The sequence below is a fragment of the Calidris pugnax genome, unplaced genomic scaffold (assembly GCF_001431845.1).
Source record: "Calidris pugnax isolate Ruff unplaced genomic scaffold, ASM143184v1 scaffold147, whole genome shotgun sequence".
In the NCBI taxonomy this organism is placed as follows: domain Eukaryota; kingdom Metazoa; phylum Chordata; class Aves; order Charadriiformes; family Scolopacidae; genus Calidris; species Calidris pugnax.
This window is the reverse complement of record NW_015092359.1, coordinates 1,465,284-1,484,565: the sequence shown is the minus strand read 5'-3', so window position 1 is coordinate 1,484,565 and position 19,282 is coordinate 1,465,284. Positions and strand designations below refer to the sequence as shown.

Genomic DNA, 19,282 nt, shown 5'->3' with positions numbered 1-19,282 from the left:
GGGGCTCAGCTCAGAACCGGGTTTATTTCAGCCCAGAAACGTTTCTGATTTCAGTCCGGTTTGCGGCCGCAGCCGAGGTGCGGTGGTTGAGTAGTGCTGGAAAAAAAAAAGATAAAAAAGAAAAAGATAACTCTTTGTTTGGCGCCGTGAGTGTCATTACCGGATAATCAAAGCGGATGCTCGAATAGACAGAGGGAAACATCTGATGGGCGAAGTTTAGGCCAATTAAAAGCCCCGAAATCCTTCTTTTTAGCCTGAAAGTGGGTTTTCGAGACACTGCCACACCTGAAGTGTCAGCTCCCGCCGCGCTGCTGACTCCGCGCCGCGGATGGGTGGCGGGGTGTGGGGAGGAGCGGCGTGTGTGTGTGTGTGTGTGGTGTGTGCGTGTGTCCTCCGCACCGCACCGCCCCGCACCGCCCGAGCCATGTTCCGGCGGCGGTGCGCGGCTCCCGCAAGGCGGAGGAGCGGCAGCGCGACTGTGTGTGTGGGAGCTGAACTCAGCCTCCCTCTTTAACATAGGCTCGTCCTCTGCATTGCATCCCAGCTTCACCGATTTGCTGTTTGGAGACTGCAGATTTGCATAGCCCTGCTCTTCGCAAGCCTGCTGCTTCTTTTTTTTTTTTTCCTCCTTTTTTTTTTTTTCTTTTTTTTTTTCTTCTTCCCAGCTTCTTTCATAAGGGTGCACTATTCTCCCTGAAAACCATCCTCGGGTGTTACTGTCAATAGTCAGACCATTGAGATTGCCGGAGCAGCCTGATTATTGTCTGGCGGCGTGTGTGCGAGTGTGTGTGAGTGTGTGAGTGTGTGTGCGCCGGGAGACAGAGAGAGGATCGCTGGGTGAGGGGCTCACCAGTTTGGAGATGAATGGAGGGAAGAGCAGCAGTTTGATTTTTCTCTGCTTCCCCAGCGCCGGCTGATGGAGTGGCATCCCCTTTTTTCTTTCTTAGCAGAAATGTGGTATGATTGGCTGCACTGTGGATTACTGAGGATGGGGGAATGCTTGGCACTCTCGTAGCCCTTGCAACTGTGGAGTATTGTTAATGAGCACCGGCCCCGGGAAAGCTGAAACTAGCGATTGTTTGAGCGCGGGGCTTTTCCTCCCTTCTTCCACCTCTTTCGCCGAGGCTCTGAACTGCCTGGATTCTCCGCCTCTTGACTATGTCTCGGATTGTTTTGGGTAGAAGAAGACCTGGAGCAAAGGATGCCGATGAGCTTTCCCAAAGGGAAGAGATGGCTCTCCTGGTGCGGTGAGCTGCAGCCGGCGCCGTGTGCCTGTGTGCGAGCGCTCCTCTCCCCAAAGTTTGCCTCCTTTGCCGCGGCCGCTGCTCCTCCCGAGGACGCCGCGGGCCGGCTCGCCGTTCACCGGAGGATGGGGGGGCTCCTCAGGGGCAGCCCGGAGCCGGGACCCGCCAGCAGCGGCAGCACCGGGGGCCGTTTGGCCCTGCTCTGGATAGTCCCGCTTACTCTCAGCGGCCTCCTTGGGGTGGCGTGGGGTGCCTCCAGTTTGGGCGCTCACCACATTCACCATTTCCATGGCAGCAGCAAACATCATTCAGTGCCTATCGCGATCTACAGGTCACCGGCTTCCTTGCGAGGCGGACACGGTGGGTTTTTGGACGCCGCTCGGTATCGTCCCCCTGCATGGTGGTCGGGTGCGTGCCGTGCCGTGCCCCGCAGAGGTCAGGCGCGGGCTGCCCGGACCCCGCGCTCGGCGGGAGGAAGAAGGGCTGCGGGGCCGGTCCCGCCGGCAGCCCCCTCGGGCGGGGTGCGGGCCCATCCCCGCTGCTCCTGGGACACCCGCCGCCCCTCCAGCCGGGCGGGGGCGGGCGGAGGACGCTGCTGGGGCATCCCCCGGGGCCGGCGGCGTCTCCGAGCTCCGGTGGGGTCGGTGGGCGGCGGAGGGGAGGAGGCTCTCTCCCGCACCCCTCCGCTCCCCCGCAGACGGAGCCGGCTGGAAAACCCAGCCTGCAGGCTCGCCTCGGTCCACGGGTAGCGGGGGCCCTCGCCTCCTCCCCGGGACCCCACCGCCGCCTCCTCCCCGGTACCCCGCCACCGCCTCCTCCCCGGTACCCCACCGCCGCCTCCTCCCCGGTACCCCGCCACCGCCTCGCCCCAGCCCGGGGACACGCACACACCGGAGCAGAGCCGTCCCCGCGGCGGGTGTCGGTGGTCCTGAGCCGCGGCGAGAGGCAGGGCAGGGCAGGGTGCCCAGGGAGCCCGGCGAGGGGCGGGGAGGGAGCCTTTGCCTTGCTTAAATTTGCTGGGGAGCATCGTGCTCCTGCCCAATTCATTACCTTGGTGGAAAGTCGATGAACTAAAGCAAAGGGCAGCTAATGATACAGGGGATCGGGGGAGAAGGAAGCGTTTAGATACGGAGAAGGGGAAATAATACGCGCTGTAGCCGTCAGGAAAAGGACGGGGATAAAATTCTTTTAGGGAGCAAATAACGTTTTGCCTAAGAATTACAGTTCTCCGGTACTTAGTTTCTGAAGTGACAGGAGGCTGCTTCAGTGCCCTTTAAACAGCCCTGTTACAGTTTTTCTCTTTCTTTTTGCATGCATACTTACATGGACCTGTACATAAATACATGCAAAATAGACATGCATATGTTCAGCCTTACCAAAAGCTGTAAAAGAAAGCGAAACACCAGACTGCCGTTTTAAGGATTTAAAGCCTCCTTTGTCTCCGGGGGAGGAAAAAAAAAGATAAAGAAAAACCCTTGTTGGCTCCTGATTAGATTATACAGCTTCATTCTTCTTCATTTTCTCATCTTGCCTTGCTTCATTTGCACGATCATGCGATGTCATTTACAAGCCTTGCAAAGTGAAAAACAGATCTTGTACTTAACCTTTGCATCTCTGCTCAAGATGACCTAGTTGCAGGCACGGGGTAGTTAGGATTTATTGGCTTTTTTTTTTTTTTCCCCCCAGTTATTACTAATGCTAGCATTAGTGGATACAATAGCATTGTTTACCTGAAAATTCCCCCTGTGTGCCTTTTAATACTCAACTGCCGGAAAACAGGCAAAGTGTAAGGGAATGGCTTAAGAATTTTGTTAATTTAAAAAAAAAAAAAAAGTTAGATGCCTGGTCTGGTTCCAAAAAAAAAAAAAGAGACTGAGAAATTCAGGCCAGCACTCTCCTCTCTAGTGCACTGAGGCAGTGCAAGATTGAGAATGCTGCATGTTCTGTACCGTATGTACCACTTAGAGGGGAAAATTAGAGCTGTGTGTGTGCACATATATGTATATGTTCATTATTCTTTCAATTTCTGTGTTACTTTGAGGGAAGGCTGAAAAAATGAGGGGAAAAGAAACGTGATTGTAGATGTACCAGCTACAATTCCTTAGAATGCATTTTAAAATCACACACCTTTTGCCAATTTTGAAAAAACATTACCTTGGACCCAATCAAAGGGTGATGGTGTAAAAAGGCAGCTTTCTCAGGAGAAACAAGTCTTGTTAAAGAAAATGCAAGATGAACTGGTGGAGCTGCCACTTAAGGACTTCATGGGGAAGCCCAGGAGCCTCTCCAGAAGTTAAGTAGCTGATTTTACAAAATGAAGGGTGTTACATGTCATAAGAAGGCATTTCAGAGTGTTTACTTGATAACTCTAAACGCCTTTGCTTTTCTGTGTTTATCAGAAATTCTACTATCCGACAGTGTTTGAAAGCATCTAATTCCTCTCGGTTTTAATTCTTCAGAGAGGTGTTTCCCACTTGCTTCTGTAAGCCTGACAGAAACGTTTATCCTTCTGGCTGAGCAGGGTTGGACACAGCTCCTGTGGAGCCCATCACCGTGTTTCTCAGCATCAGTGAGAGTGATGGGGTGGGGGGTGCTTACCCTGGCCTCAGAGCACCCTTCTCCCCTGTCCCAGCTCCTGTGGGTTTAGCTGGGTGAGAGTGAGAATTCAATTCTCAGGCTTGTATCCCTCAGCATTAGCTCCAGTCGGTTTTGCAGTTACTCTGTTCTAGTCTAACAGGGTCCTACGTAACCGTTGCAGTCTTTATGGTGACCTCATACCTGCTTTTTTTGTTACTTTGTCAGCTTTTCGTAGCATCCTACCTGTTAAAAGTCAACAAGAGCTTTTAGGGTAGGTCAATTAGTCGATCCCCGATGAAAGCAGCGCTCTCTAATATTGTGAATCAGAAGTGTCAAAGGAAGGAGAAACGATCACTTTGCCCAGGCATTCAATACGTGTCACCACAGTCCTCAGACATGCACGCCCTCCTCCCCTGCCCCTGGCACTGGCTCGCTCTGCCACCCCCACCTTCTCAGCAAATGCTTGGATTTTTTCATTCTTTCAGTTTTCCTCGAGCCAACGCAATCCCAGCTAATAGTACAAACAAAGCCAAAAGCCCAGCATGGTTGGATTTTTTCCACTTCTCTTGAAAAACCAAATCACAGTCTTGCTGCTGACACCCTCGTCAGGTAATTTTGCTGGGATTTTGCTTAGTAGTGTGATCCCGTGTGGTTTTAGCGGACGGTATTGTGCCTTCCAGAGACATAAACAGAATTCCAACCAAGCGATTAGCTCACCCTATTAAACAAAAAGTAGTTCAGCACATAGTGTTTTAATATGCTAAAAGTATAAATCAAACATCTTTCAGGCTTGACCAAATTATTTTTTTGACTGTCCTTTCTGACTCTCATGTAACTTCGGAAGGTGAAAGAAAGATGGTTGAAAGAATCGAAAGTTTAACCACAGGAAGGAATAAGAAAATAGTTCTCTGGATGATGACGTCAGCAAGATAAGGAGAAGTACAGAGAAGTGAGGGAGAGACTAACGTTCACCAACACTAGTCCTGGGCTGCTCAGCACTTCCCAGGTCTCTGCAGCACGTGGGTTATTTGATCATTTATGTTCGTATCTCCTTGCTCCGTTTAAGAAGGAGGCTATTGCTTTTGTTACAGCTGTTTCTCCCATGCAATATTATTTATTTTTGGAGTAGATAGAGTAACTCATACTGCAGTGCCTCTTGATTCCAAAAACATGGACTGTCCATGGCAAAGCCCACATCAAAGGAAAGTGATTGCAACTTTCTAAGTAACTTTAAATGAAGACAGTTTCTTTAAGAATCCGGGAACACGATGGATCATGTGTGAAATGAAAATTGCACGTTGAACAAGTGAAAAGTTAAAAGTGCAGCCATATGGATTGCTGTTACCATCCTCATTCATCCCTTCCTTCCTGCACACACCTCTTTGGTCTCCAGTGGGCTGGGTCTATTACTGCCGCCCCAGTTTCTTACTCTGATACCAAATGACATGTACAGTATGACCATTTTTTCTTGCTGTTTCTTCTTTCTGTGCTCTCAGGATCTTGTTCAGGCTGTTTTCTGATAAATACAAGTTGATTCTGGGTGGGTTTTTTTTTATATATCTGCCAGAGTAGGAGCCAGGAGGTGACTAATAAAATCTGAATGTTGGTACGTGCATGCGCTTGGAAGGAAAAGGTAAAAATGGGGAGGGAATAAGATCGACGTGCTCACAGGCAGAACAGAAGAAGGAGCTGAGCAGTATGTGTAGGGGCTGTGCATCTGAAGACCTGGGTTAGCATGGTGCCAGAAGGGATCTGTCTTGATGAGACTTATGACCAAGATACAGGCTGATGGTTTAGGTGGAGGACAGGCGGTCTGATGCAGAGGGAATTAGAATTATTAAGAAAGTGGTAGTTTGGGGTGGGGGAGTGCTAGGGACCTTTGTGGTGGGACACTAGAGGGATTTAAGAGTTGGAGCAGAGGGGGTGAAAAAGTGCTTCACAGCAAAGTTCCTGAGCAGGAAGAAGAGTTTGTGGGAAATAAGAGCTTTGAGGAAGAAAAGTTGACGTGTTTCGGAGGCGAGAGCTGAGGTTGAGCACCAGGGTGGTGTGTTATCACAGCATGTTCCCTCCTCCAGTCTTTTCTATCCAGAACATGACGTGGCAGCAGGGATATGCACACTGGTCTCCCACTTCTGAGCTAGGCCAGCTTCTTCCATTCACTGTTTGGCCATCGTTGCACTGGATTCATCCATGTTATGTCCATTTGGAGAGACTGCTGTAGTAGAATCACCAGCTCGGTGTTAGTAGAGCACCAGGCTGTGGGCTGGACCAGGCAGCCATTGTTCAGTGAAGGTGCCTGTTGAACTCCACAGGAGCTCTCTCTAAGAATGGCTGGACCAGAATTTTCAACACTTCATTGAAATCATTTATACCACCATTGTGAAAACCATGGCCAAAGCAACTTTGAAAGATGTGCATGTGATGTAGAGGTAGCATTTTATCTTTGTAAGAAAACTGCAAGGAAAGACTTACTAGTGTAGGTAAAAATAATTTTATGGCCTTTTACTTTTTTTTTCATAACTGGAATTGCTATCTCTGCATATAATGATAATAAAACAAATATTTCTAGGGGCTAGGGTAGATGAAATAGCTTTTTTTTTTTGGTTAAAATGTGCTTATTGTGTTGCAGAAAAGGGTTATATTTTGATTAAAACATCATATGTAAATGTTTCCAGATGTTCAAGCGTTGTTACTCAATGTGATATTAGAGGTAGAAGTGAAAAAGTCTCATCTTCATGTTATAATTGCCTTTTTTTAGAGAAAGATCTTTTTAACGTTTTTTCAAACCTGTTTGTGTATCACAATCTTCTTTTTTTATATCTTATTTTCATTCATGGATTTTCAAATGCTTACTAGTTCTCCTGCTCTGAGCACTGCTTACACATAACTGAGACATTTTCATGTTTTAAGACTGTAAAGCGTAGCAGTTTTCTCCACGTCTTTAAATTATATAAATTTTATATCCCCCTTTCAAAATTTCCAATATGCTCCATCAGTTATTATCCCCATCAGCTGCCAAAGTATTAACATCAGTTGGAATAAAATGAATAACAAAGCAATTTCAGTCAGCATAGTGGTTAATTGGCTGTGCAGTTAGATATGCATATTAGGAAGTGTGGTTTCTATATTATTATTTCTGTCAATATGGCTCGTCAGAGAGGCATACAGTCTTCAGCAGTCCTGCGGACAGTCTGGAGCACTGTAATCAAAAGTGGAATGTTGCTCATGGATTTCTGATAAGCATCTTTATACAAGCCCTACTGCCTTAGTACATGCACAGCTATTGATTGACTGGGGTGCCTTTACAAGAGCTAAATAAATAACACCACTCTGCTGTCACTTATCAGCAATGCCACTTGTGCCTCAGCCCGCGGTAACCGCGCTTTTCTAGATTTGGAGCGTGTTTTATTGTCTTTTAATCAAATACTCTTTGAAATAAGTTATCAGAAGAAATTAATTTAGCATTCGATACCGTGTATTTCCTGCTGTTTCTAATTTTCAAAGATGGCTTTTTTCTGATAGGAAGAAGTTGACTTGGCTTGAAGGGAAATTTCTTTCTGTCTCTTCATTTTAGTCCAGGGGGGAACTCTGTAGACGAAACTCAGGGGTACAACTGCAATGCCCAGCGTGAGTAAGCACAACCAACTCTACAGTCCTAATGTTTTCTCAGCTTTCTCACACAGATGGTCATTACCACGGTTAACCGTAGGATGAGATGCTTGATTATTATATTTTCCACATATCATATAGTGTAGTTCACTGAACTTAAATCTTTTGTCTTCTCCTTGGCCAAAGCTTGCAATAGTTCTTAACCTTTCTGAGTAATCAAGATGACATTAGTGACCCCTTCCTCGTCTTTCCCCAGTATCAGTTAATTTATCTCTTTCTTATTGAGTTTGATGTCCTCAGATCTGCCCACAGTATCTGTAGCAAATTCTTCTAAACTAACAACTTTCTTTCTAGTTTGTAAATACAGTGTAGGCAGAGCCGATAGATCTTGCTGTGATAATAAGTTGACTTGTGAATGTAACTGTGATTATAAGTAGAATGGAAGAGTCTGATTTGATGAGAATAAGTGTATTATAAATAACGATGTTATTCTATAAAGTTAAAAGTAACAAACATATAAAAGAGCAGTCACGTACTTACCATCATTTAGACTTTTTTTTTTTCCTTTCCCAATAACAACATGGATTCCTGGCAGTAATTTTCCCCCCTCTTTCTCATAACTTTATACATACTTGTGCCCAAGCATGTGCATGCACAAACATACGTATCACAGATGTTTCCTCATAATAAGCAAATCGTCTGTGATGTTAAGTTGAAAAAGAGAGCATTTCTCTAAGAGCTGAAAATGTTAAAAAGCATTCAGTGGCAATATTCATTAACCACAGGTGTAATTGGTCAGAACAATATAATCAATTATTGTCTTCCCCCTTGGTTGACGGAAAAAATGAGCCAGTGAAATAACGTGGGAAAGGATGTGCTACTGGATGTCCCTCCATAGAGCTGGGGTAAGGTGGTGGGGAGGATTCCATGCTTAGACACAGTCACCATCTCTGGCTCATGGTTAGTGAATCACCACAGAAAACTGGAGCAGTTGATTCCGAATTTCTGTGAGCACTAAACTGGCCAATTCCATCAAAATAGCTCTGATTAAGGCTGTGACTGGCTCAAGAGTCAAAGAGCTTCACCATTTCTGGGGCTTGGTTGATAAGGAAAATGTACACATATGATAGACGTTTGGTATCCGTGATCCCAAATCTCAGAAGGCAAGCCGGGGTTGAAGCTGGGTTTACCTGAAGGGCTGGGGAATTTGCATAGTCTACATATTTGAACGGCACAGTGACGAGTATTCCTTTTAAATACAAAGATAGGTGTTTCCTGAAGAGCTTGCTGCTGAAGCATGGAGAGAGACAGAGGGCTCAGCAAGAAAAGATTTGCTCAGATCATTCTGCTGTTCTGGGCCCTTAGCGGGGGATGCGCTCAGACACCTACTCAGAAATGACAGAAGTGTTAACTCTTTCTTTAGCTCTTTTTTTTTTTACTGCAGCTGTATCTGCAAAGACACGCCAACATGCTTCTAAAGCAAGTTGACTGCTTTCCAAATATGTTCTTTTATCCCTGCATATCTGCAACTGAGTTAGGGCTTCTCTAATTTACTTCATTAATTCAGCTCATCTGCAATTGTAAAATAAAGAAGAGCAGAGAATGACTGGACTTGGATAAACTTCAAAAATGTTGAGAAACTTTCTCTACCTTGAAGAGGAGTCGGCTGTAACCTTAATCCGTGCTTGCGTTGCTGAATGGCTGGAGTTGGTTGGCTTTCTCAGTGACAGAGACTCTAAAGCCCTGGGAAGCAGGTGGAAAGGAGATGGGGAAAAATGGCCTTTGGCTTGGCTCCTCTTCAGTGGAGATCAGGAGACGTGAAGGAACCGAGGGCTAAAGAAGACACTGTTTCTGATCGTTGGCCTGGGCCTGATTTGCTTTTATTGAGGTCAAGCACAAAATTTCCACTGCGTGACCTGATCAGTTGTGCCTCTGTCAGATCTGATGTCCCTCATGCACGTAGCGCTTCTGGTGTGACCTCCCTCCACCAAAACAATGCTTTTTAAGCTGTGAATGAGTTATTGCAAATAACAATGGAAATACAGGCATTTTTAAAACAGGTTTGATGCAGTCAGTGGATGTGTTCACTGTATGTCACATGACAAGTATTATGAGGGAGCTCTCAGCAAAAATAATGAATTGCCATATTTATGGAAACATATGAGCATGAATTGAATCATGCTGTTATTTTGGGTTTGGATATTCTGTGCCCACAGAGAGGGGTTTAGGAGTTGTGACAAAACAACAGATGTGAGATTAGCCCCTTTGGCTGTGTCTAAATGGATGCGTCTTAAAATGTTGGTGTCCCAGTTGGTCAGAACATGCTGTGGCTTCCATCCAAGCCCCATCCTTCCACCCTCCATGCTCTTCTCAGGCTGGTTCGTGTCTGCAGTTTGCCTTGCTGTGGGTTTTAAATCTGCCTGGGGCATGCACCCCAACCCTGGCATTCAGAGCAGCTCTCAAATACAGCTTTCAAATTCTAAAAAAGCCCCAGAAATCCTGTGAATGTCCATCTTTCTAGATAATCTGTTACATCAAGTGAAGTCAAATAGAACATTATGTGGGCAAGGGAAGGTTGGGGAGAAGTCTAACATTATTTTGTTGCTTGGAAGCTCTACTTCAGTTACAGGAGCATGACTGCTCGCTTTATGTCCTACCAATTAATAGACTTTCTTTTTCAAGTGGTTAAGAAATGTGCAACATGCTTTCATTAGAAATTGTTGTCTAGAATGTGTTATGTGTGAGGGCGTGTAGGCCAAAGGCTCGCTTCAGCTGTGCTGTCTTCTAACAGAAAACCAGTCGTTCACTAAGATTGGGGCCAGAACATTTTTTGTAATGGTAATTTTAAACTTTTGTAGAAATCTTCTCACATTAGCTCATAAAGTTTGCTTTTCATCACTCAGCACAATTTGACAGCTTTAGCTGTTGTCTGACAGGAATGTAGGAAAATCCGCTGTATGGCATTTAGAGGGAGAAGTTGGTGAAGAAAGAATAGTAACAACATTATTTTGCAGCAGCAACAACAAAAACAAACATCTCAAAGTGAGATCTTACTGTGCAAGACATTGCAAAACTGTGGTTAAGTGTGTGGATAAGAGGAGTTGGTGGTCTGTTAGGAAGGACAGTGGCCTGCAAATACCTGAGTAAGACACTTAAATTTCAGTTTGTAGCTTGCAGTGGGGAAAAATGTGATACATCTGCTAGATATCTATGGAGGCAGTTAGTTTAGATACGGCAGTTATTAACGCTGATATAAATTGCAAGTGACTCAAGTGAAGACTCCTCAGATGCTATCTATTTATTGCACTTGTAGGATAAAATTTGCCTGTCAGGGGGCTTATGCCTTGGACTTTGGGAAGGTGGGTTTCAGTGCAATGTGTGTATCTGATGCAGCTTCTGCCAACACTTGGATTAGGGACAAGTGCCACTGTTTGAGTTGAAGGTCACTGCTGGAGACATGGGAAAGGCTCATCCTAAGCTGGTCATAGCAAGTGTGGTGCCAGTAAATAAATATGTCAAGATTTTGCAAAAAAATTCTGTTTGTTTCAAGTCATTTACGTGATCTCTGCTGGCTATTTGATAAACATGCTCCTCTTTTTTTTCCTTTTTCCATATGTAATTATTTGAATGGGAAGAAAAACTAAAAAAAGAATTATATGCAATCTAGGAGTAAATTTATTTCTGCAAATAGTGTGCGGTGGTACTTTTGTCTTCTGTAGGGTCAGTTAATGGCCAAAGTATAGTTTGGAAAAAAGGAGAACTGGGGGGAGAAAAGGAGCAGCCATTATTGCTAAATGATACTTGGAGTAGATGCGTTCAAGATTGCTAAAAACTCCCCTGTTTCTAATTGTGGTGTCCAAAAGTGGCATACATATATTAACCTGGCCTCTGTAAGCACTGGTGTCTCTGTGGTGCCCCAGCCTGTCTTGGCAACAGGCTTGTCTGGAATGGTTATTCCTGCTTCATGGGGAGGAGCCGAGGCGTGGTAAATCAGCTTCTCCTTTGTATTCCCTCTTGAATGATTCAAAGAAATCCTGCAGTGGTCAGATTGGCCATCTGACCGGTCCCTCTGTGTCCCTTGTGCGCTTGCCCGTGACATAAGAGCCGTATCTGGGGCACGGCCAAAGTGTGTAACACTCTGCTGTGGATTGGCACAGCTTAAAGCAGCTCCCATGCTGGTTCAGCGTATGCCGTGCCTCACTCCTCCCTCCGTAAGCAATTCATTGGGTACTGCTTTGCCCACAGCTGCCTGGCGGGCAAAAAATAAACTAAACACAGCAGAGGTTAAGGATTATTCGGTTCAGCCTTTGCTTGTGCTTGTTAATGAAGAGCCATCCAGTTTATTTCCAGAGTACACAGCTTCACCTATCTACATGTGACAAGCAGCGAACTCTTAAGTCACACAGCAGCCTGAAATGGGAAAAGGAATTAAACGAAGACTCGCTGAGTATTGTTGTTTCATTCTATTCTATTGTGCTAATGCTAAGACCCAGGACCATTAAAACAATGTACTAGTTACTGAATGAATGCCATTCTGCCTTCCTTTGGTGTGTAGGTCATACTGTGGGATTAATAGAGCTGATTTGTGGGGGAAAAAAACAAAAAAAAGGTGATGCATAGTAACAATGGAGGGGAAGAAGAAAAGGAAAATGGGCCGAGCAGGCAGAGCATACCTCTGTTTAAGAAAAAAGAAAACCAGAAATATCTTCTCCTTGTGAAATTTTTTTATTTTTTTTAACAGGGAATATTTTCCCAGTTAATTGGTTTGATTTTTTATAGAGCTCTTGTAATGTAGAAAGGGCATAAAATATTGGATTAAAAAAAAAAGTAAAATCTTTATGTATGCCAGTACATCAAGCTTAGAGCTCTCGTGCCTTCACAGATGAGACTTGCCTGTCTTTTGGTATAAGTCAAATCTTTCCAAACTCCCTGTCAGCCCTTACATTTTTGGGGCCATATGGGGGGCAGTTCCCTTAAATATTGTTCTCTGCTTGTCTTGTGATTCCAGTTGCTCATGGTATCTGATGTCTATTAAGTGAGAAGGGCAGTCATAATGCATTGAATCTAGATTTGGACTGGTGGTTTCACATCATGTCATTTTATTTTACAGATACTGTTTGCCATTTAAATGTTCCCTCTCCATGTAATTGCTCTGGATGTTTGAATGTTGGCATCAGCAGGCGAGTTATTTTCTCTCCCTTCCATAAGTGAATGTGAATGGGGTGAGGATTTCGTTCAGTGAAGACACATCTAGCTTGGTTTGAAAGGATTATTTGCTTTCATATGTGACTTTAGGACCGTTAGGGTAATTAGCAGTTCATCAGAATGATTTCACAGGCCATTATTTGTGAGAAAGACTAGGACAAGGCTTTTTAGTGAGCCCGTGTGATTTACCACGTGTAATGCCAATAGATGTGAAGAGTCAACAGTCACAGAGGGAAGGTCAGCATTAACTTTCTTTCACAATTTCATGGATTTCTTTTTTTTTTTTGAGTAATACATCATATCGTGTGTCTTTTTTTCCTTATCTTAGCGGATGTTATAATTTTTAATATGATTTGTTTGTATTATGGTAGCGTCTAGAAATTTCAGTCAGAGGTTGTGAGCCCATTGTGCTAAGCAGATGGATTGAATAGAAAAAGACAAGAAAGCTGAGGAAATAATCACTCTCTACTGCTGACAGTACTCTCCAGGGTAGGTTTCAAAATAGCTCAGGAGCTGTGTAAAATTAATAAGCTGTTCCTCATGTACTGAAATCCTCTTTCATATTGTATTGGCATGAGGGATCTCTGTAGAGAGGAGGGGCTGCAAATAAGATTTGCCAGAGGATGGGGTTGAAGATTCTGCCTCGAAGTCCAGATTGTACTTTGAGTCCAATGGGGTGAGTGCTCTCCAACAGTATGCCTGGAAGTGGTCTGTCTGGAATTTGTTCACTGCAACGTCTCTGGGTCACTGAAGTCTGCTTAGTCCCTCAGAGCAAGGTTTATTAGGCATAAAATTTGAATCAGTGTCCTTTTGTTTCTTTAGCATCTTTATAATTTTCTTCACTGATAGCAGAAAGACATGGGAAATCAGGGAGCATTGTTCTTACCCAATAGAAACTTATTGAGATATTTTAGTAGCTTTTTGAGTTACTAGGTTGATTTGTATTCCCTTCTTGCCCCAAACCTCATGGGATTGTTTACCTGCTGTGCAAGCCAATAACACACAAAATCGAGGTATTAGCTATTTATTAGCAGTTCTGCGCAGAAATAGGTGCTAGGGGGTATTTCTGCAAAGATAGCACACTCAACATGGGAATAGTCATTCATTTATACATTGTAAATTAACATAATTAACCTATTAATCGTTTATCAACTTTTTACTAGTGCTCATAATTCATTATCTTGAAGCTGATTGGTGTGTAATGTCCTTGTCTTCATTTAGAAGTACAGTGTCTCTTAATTTTACTGCGTGGGCTCAGTGGGTGAGGGTCTCCAAGCGGAGGCAGGTATCCTAACTTGTAGAGGAGGGGGTTTCATAGTATAATTAGTGAAGCTCACCTACAGGGAAGATTTCGTGAGGTTTAGCCAAGTTTCTGGGGCAATCAGCCCACTCAAGTTTCTCCTTACCCGGTCTTAGGTCCATTTATTCTTTCGATCCCATTGTCTTGTCAAGAACTCTTTACCCGAATGATTCAGAGTTACAATCATAGGGGTTTCAACATCACTCTGGTAGGGAAACGTGTTCCCTTGGACTCCAGATTCACAGTGTGACATGAAGGTTTTGATTTTGTTGTGACATTTTAAGAAATCTTATTTTTTTCATACAGTGTATGTCCACTGCATATATGCAGTAGAAAACCTAAAAATAAAGATGTAGCACTGAATTGTAATTAGAAGGGAAAAAATCATTACCTGTCATGGAGAAAACTCTGAAATAATAAATACCACTGGCACATTTTACAGCTATCATAAATATTTATTCAGCACATGTCCATAGGCTAAATTTATTACATCATTTTCACTTAAATGTGTTTATGAAACGATCCTTCTGCACACACACACATTTTAGCAAATTTTAGATTCCTTGATTAATGGCACAGACCTTCACCATGTGGCACAGTGTGTCATGCCTCTAATCCAATTTTGAAATAAATATATTCTTAGATTTTCTTATAATAAAGCTATTCTTCTTGCTAGAGTTATACCTCTTTTCCTTATTTTCTTATAGAATGGATTAAGATTTAATAGTGATGTATTCCCTAATAAGCACAGCTGGAGGACGGCTTCTTCCATTATCTTAGATATACCTTTGTTATGTCTTCATCTGAAGCCATTAGATATTCTTGGACAGTCACTTAGCAATATATAAAATGTTTCTTGTCTTTGATTTCAGCAGAGACATCAATCCAAATGTTCTGGGCTATGTTGCTTAATTGTCAAGGAGTTAAATATGCGCGATGAAGTTACAGTAGTTAAAATGTACTGGTGTACATCCAGTGTTTACAGATGGCCCTTTTAAAGAAGTCTGGATGTATTGTCATGTTCAGCCAGTTGATCTTAATTCTAAATCACCGGCGCATTATCTCTGTGTTTTCTTCTGCAGTCACTCAGCCAAAGACCCTGTAGAACGTTTACCTCGCAGTCTTGCCATTTTAATTATTTGATAGAGTGTATTAAATTCTGGTAAAGGTAGAACTGATTACAATGTCTCTATAAGTTCATGCTTTATTAGTAGTTTTCTAGGAAGTGGAAACCAAGTTTGTAGCAGATCTGAAAGGCGAGGACTCTCTGGTCCCTGCTTTTCCTTTGCATTTCAGACCTGGGTCTTTGGGTAGTGTCATCCCTGGCGCTCGGTGTTGCTGATTCAGTGTCTTGTATTTCAGTCAGTGAACTCATTTTAGTTCCAATTTGAATACACACAAACTGTTGCAGATTCACTAATAGTTTATTCATGGAGTTAAAATGATTTCTCTGCCATGTAGTATTTATCACAAGAATAAAACAATGCAGGTGAATATGTTGTATAAACGCAGGTACCGTCCATCTAACCTGGATCACCAGCTTCTGAAAATCTAGGTCCTATGCATTATCTAGAGAGTAAAATAATCAATCAACGGTAACAAGATCTTATTAAAAAAAAAAAGAAAAGGGACTGATACAGCTACAGGCAAACTCATCTAAGCTGAATGCCCTTAATCATATATAGCAACATTAAACACCATACAGAGGAAAAACCTCTGGCCTCCTCCTTGGGAGATAATATGCACAAGAAACTCTCTCTGATGTGATTATCCAGATACTCTGAAAATCAGAAAGTGATATATGTGTTAACTTAAACTTTGTATGAGGTTTCTACATATTGTGTACAAAGCAGTGGTTGAGTGAACCAGGTTCTCACTACTCGTCCTGCCATCACCCACGGCTCTCAGGCTGAGCTATGAGATGTCCAGTAGATACCATCTATACCAGTCGATACAGAGGGATGCTGTCGAATCTGGTCTGGCATTAGGTGCCAGGAACATCTAGGTCAGATCTTCTCCTAGTAGAGAGGGTTGGAAGCTGTATTTTGCAGTATTTAATGGACATACCTCCAGGAAGACTGCCTGTTTAGCTTGATATCTAAATTGCTTTTTACAGCATTGGTGCTGGCAGCTCTGTTGAAGATGCAGGACTCTTCAAATGTCTCTGAGAGTTATCTAATCAAAGGTGTGAATGAACCTTTGGATAAAATGTATTCTTCATTGTCACAAGCTCTGAAACTAGGAGAACATGTTCTGCTTCCACCTTGACCAGCATCCCCCACTGGGAGCTGTGGTGGGAAGCTAATGGCACACAAGGCATGGACAGTCCTGTTTGACTTAAGAAAGCGGACAAAGAGCCTTCACTGCAATTAAACTGCTGCTTAATTTATGTTCTTGTGAATCACAAGTAGCAATACAGTCTTTAGTGACTAAAAATTGTATATGGTGAACACTGTTGCCAAGATAGCCCAATGAATTATCCATGAACTGAAAGGTACACATCCTGAGATCTTAGCCAGGTATTTTAGCAATTTAAAAGATGGCATTTTGTATGCTGGGTATTTCTTAAACGTTCCATTAAATTGAGAACTCCTATATAAATGCTAATTTAATTAAAATGTCTTTACATCTTAAATATAAATGAAAACAACAGGCTTGAAGCCTTGCTGAAAGTTTGCATGGACAGCTACTTATGCATAATTTTTCTTATCTTCTGCAGCATTGTCTTTCTTTTTTTTTTTTTCTTTAAATGAACAATACACAAGAACATTTCCTGTCTTTTTTCTTTTAAGATTTCTTATAACAGAATATTTTTGACAGGCCACTTTTGCTTTCAGAATTAAGATTTCCCCCACAAATGGTTAGTAAGAATAACAAAACACTGTGCTTTAACTTGGTAGGCATGACGATGATACCAGTTGGCATTTAGCTGTCCCATATACTAGTTCATGCATGTGAAACAAAATGATTATACTTACAATTTTTGATCATTTACCTAGACCCTATCAGGGAAAATTACTTAAATGGAAAATAGTTATAAATTGATTTTTTTTTTCTTTTACCAAAAGTTCTTTATTTAGAGAGGAAAGTAATGGTTCAGAGTCTGCAGGAGAGGCTGGAATTCTTTATCCACAGCATTGTCTGGACATACCAGATACCTGTTTCTTCACCAATAGTATCAGCCCCTTGCTAAGAAAGTTGTGTGGTTGTGTGATAAACCTTTAGTTGTCTTCAACTATCATTTTTGGCAACCTGTACTGGATTCAAAATTATGGCCCTTTGAAGTAAGATAGTTTCAATCATGGACACGCACACTTATATACACGTGTGTACATTTTTCTTGTAAGGAAACACATTGCAGTTATTAAGACAGTGCTGTTACTGTGCCTTCTGCCTCCTGAATGTGAAATGGAAAAAGAAAAGATGACTGATGTAGCTATTCCAATGAAATATTTAATGAGGCAGGTTCTGATTTCAGACATCCTAAACAATCAGGCTATATTTACATGTGTTTAGAATCATAGAATTATGGAATGGTTCCGGTTAGAAGGGATATTAAAGGTCATTGTGTTCCAAGACACCTCCCACCAGACCAGGTTGCTCCAAGCCCCATCCAGCCTGGTCTTGAACCCCTCCAGGGATGGGGCAGCCACAGCTTCTCTGGGCAACCTGTTCCAGTGTCTCACCACCTTCACAGGAAAGAATTTCTTCCTAATAGCTAATCTATATCTTCCCTCTTTCAGTTTAAAACCATTACCCCTTGTCCTATCGCTCCACTCCCCATCTCTCCTGTAGCCCCCTTTAGGTGCTGGAAGGGGCTCTAAGGTCTCCTTAGAGCCTTTTCTTCTCCAGGCTGAAGAACCCCAACTCTCTCAGCCTGAATCTATCATCTTAGCTCAAAAGCTGCCCTTGTGTATAGAGGCGTGATTTTAGCTGTCTGTAAGTCCCACGTAGGGACACGAGTGTATTCCCAGAGAGTATTTAATCAGGAAGCCTGGTGTTAAGCACAGCAGTGGGAGCAGAGATCTCCCCGAGCTCTGGTGGGCTCCCTATGGCAGCTCTGGGAAGTTAGTTTTATTATTAGTGGTTCTCAGGCTCCTCATCTGTAAATTAAGAATTCCTCCTTGCCTCCTGTAGGGCGGGTAAGAACCTTGAGTAAAATATATTGTGAATGCACAGATAAGGAACAATATTCTGTAACTGTTATTTTAAAAGGGATTTACATATATTGCTCTTAGGTCAGGCACTTGCAACATTGACATCCACTGCTTTAAAATAAGGCTAAGCCGAAGGGGCAGTAAGAGCATCAGGCTATTTTTTCTTCAGAGATTTTAATGTCTTGTTCAACTGTATGGCAAAAATCTTTCATTTCCAGTTCTTAAAAGCATGTTTTTTAAATCTAACAATAGAAGGCTGCAGAATGTAACAAATTGTGAATCTGGTGAGTCGTGTTTGCTCTCCCAGCTTTTAGGCATCAGTGGGAATGATGCAGTAACTGCTCTGTTCATGAAATTGCCATTGATACCAAGGCGTGTTTGAGACATCAAGCAGAATTTAGATCCAGATCTCTCATGGCAGAATTGAGTAGTGGTAAACTTGTAATTACAGCATTGGTACAAAGCAATAATGATGAATAATTACTGTTTCCAGAAGGGATACAAATATTTATCATTTCTTGGGTGCTATTAGTACATGTACCTTGTTTAGTGTCACCAGAAGGATCTTTTCAGCTTTGCCCCTCTAGGTCGGGAGATTTTGAAGTGCCTGTAGAACCTAAAATTCTTTTGGACTTTTTTTTCTACTTCCATTCTCGATCAACTTCTGTTGTCGTGGGTATTTAACACAATTCTCTGCATAGAAGAGTCATAGTCCTGATATTAATTTAGCAGGAGAGACATGAAAGTGTCACCTGTGAATGTTGTTCAAGGCTCCTTTCCACACTAGGGTCAGAAAAAATGATTTTGCCACAGCAGATAGGATAGAAAGTACTGTTTTCAGGTTCCATAATCAAGACAAATACAACTGCCTGTTGCCATGCATCATATATTTTCCACATTATAGTAATGGATGCACTGCTGCCACCTGCTATGTCAGGACTTCCAGCTAATTGGAATAAGTTATGTGTGTTCCAGTTACTCTTATGGTCTATAAAAGGCTGCTTTGTCCTAAACTAGATAATAATTTTTGATGGATTTCCTTATGGTAGCAGATATTGCTGTACTCTGGTGAGAACCATTGTTTTTCACAAACACAGGTGTTTTCAGCACGTATTAAGGCTTTAGAGACGATTCTTTCTACTGAGTTTATGCTAGGGCTGTCATTTGGTGTAGGTGATATGACCCAGATC

The 19,282-nt window shown here is 42.9% G+C and overlaps 1 protein-coding gene across 3 annotated transcripts in view; it reads left to right on the top strand.

Moving 5' to 3' along the window:
• NRXN1 (neurexin 1) overlaps window positions 1–19,282 on the top strand; it is a 765,322-nt gene that overhangs the window by 446,168 nt on the left and 299,872 nt on the right. For 2 of the 3 annotated variants that reach the window (XM_014962460.1, XM_014962459.1), the window contains exon 1: window positions 492–1,604. The exons of the other annotated variant lie outside the window; for it this stretch is intronic. In XM_014962460.1, coding sequence (XP_014817946.1) covers window positions 1,202–1,604 — 403 coding nt within the window. In that variant the 5' untranslated portion in view covers window positions 492–1,201. Of the gene's footprint in view, window positions 1–491; window positions 1,605–19,282 lie in introns of those variants that run through there. 3 annotated transcript variants of the gene reach the window in all.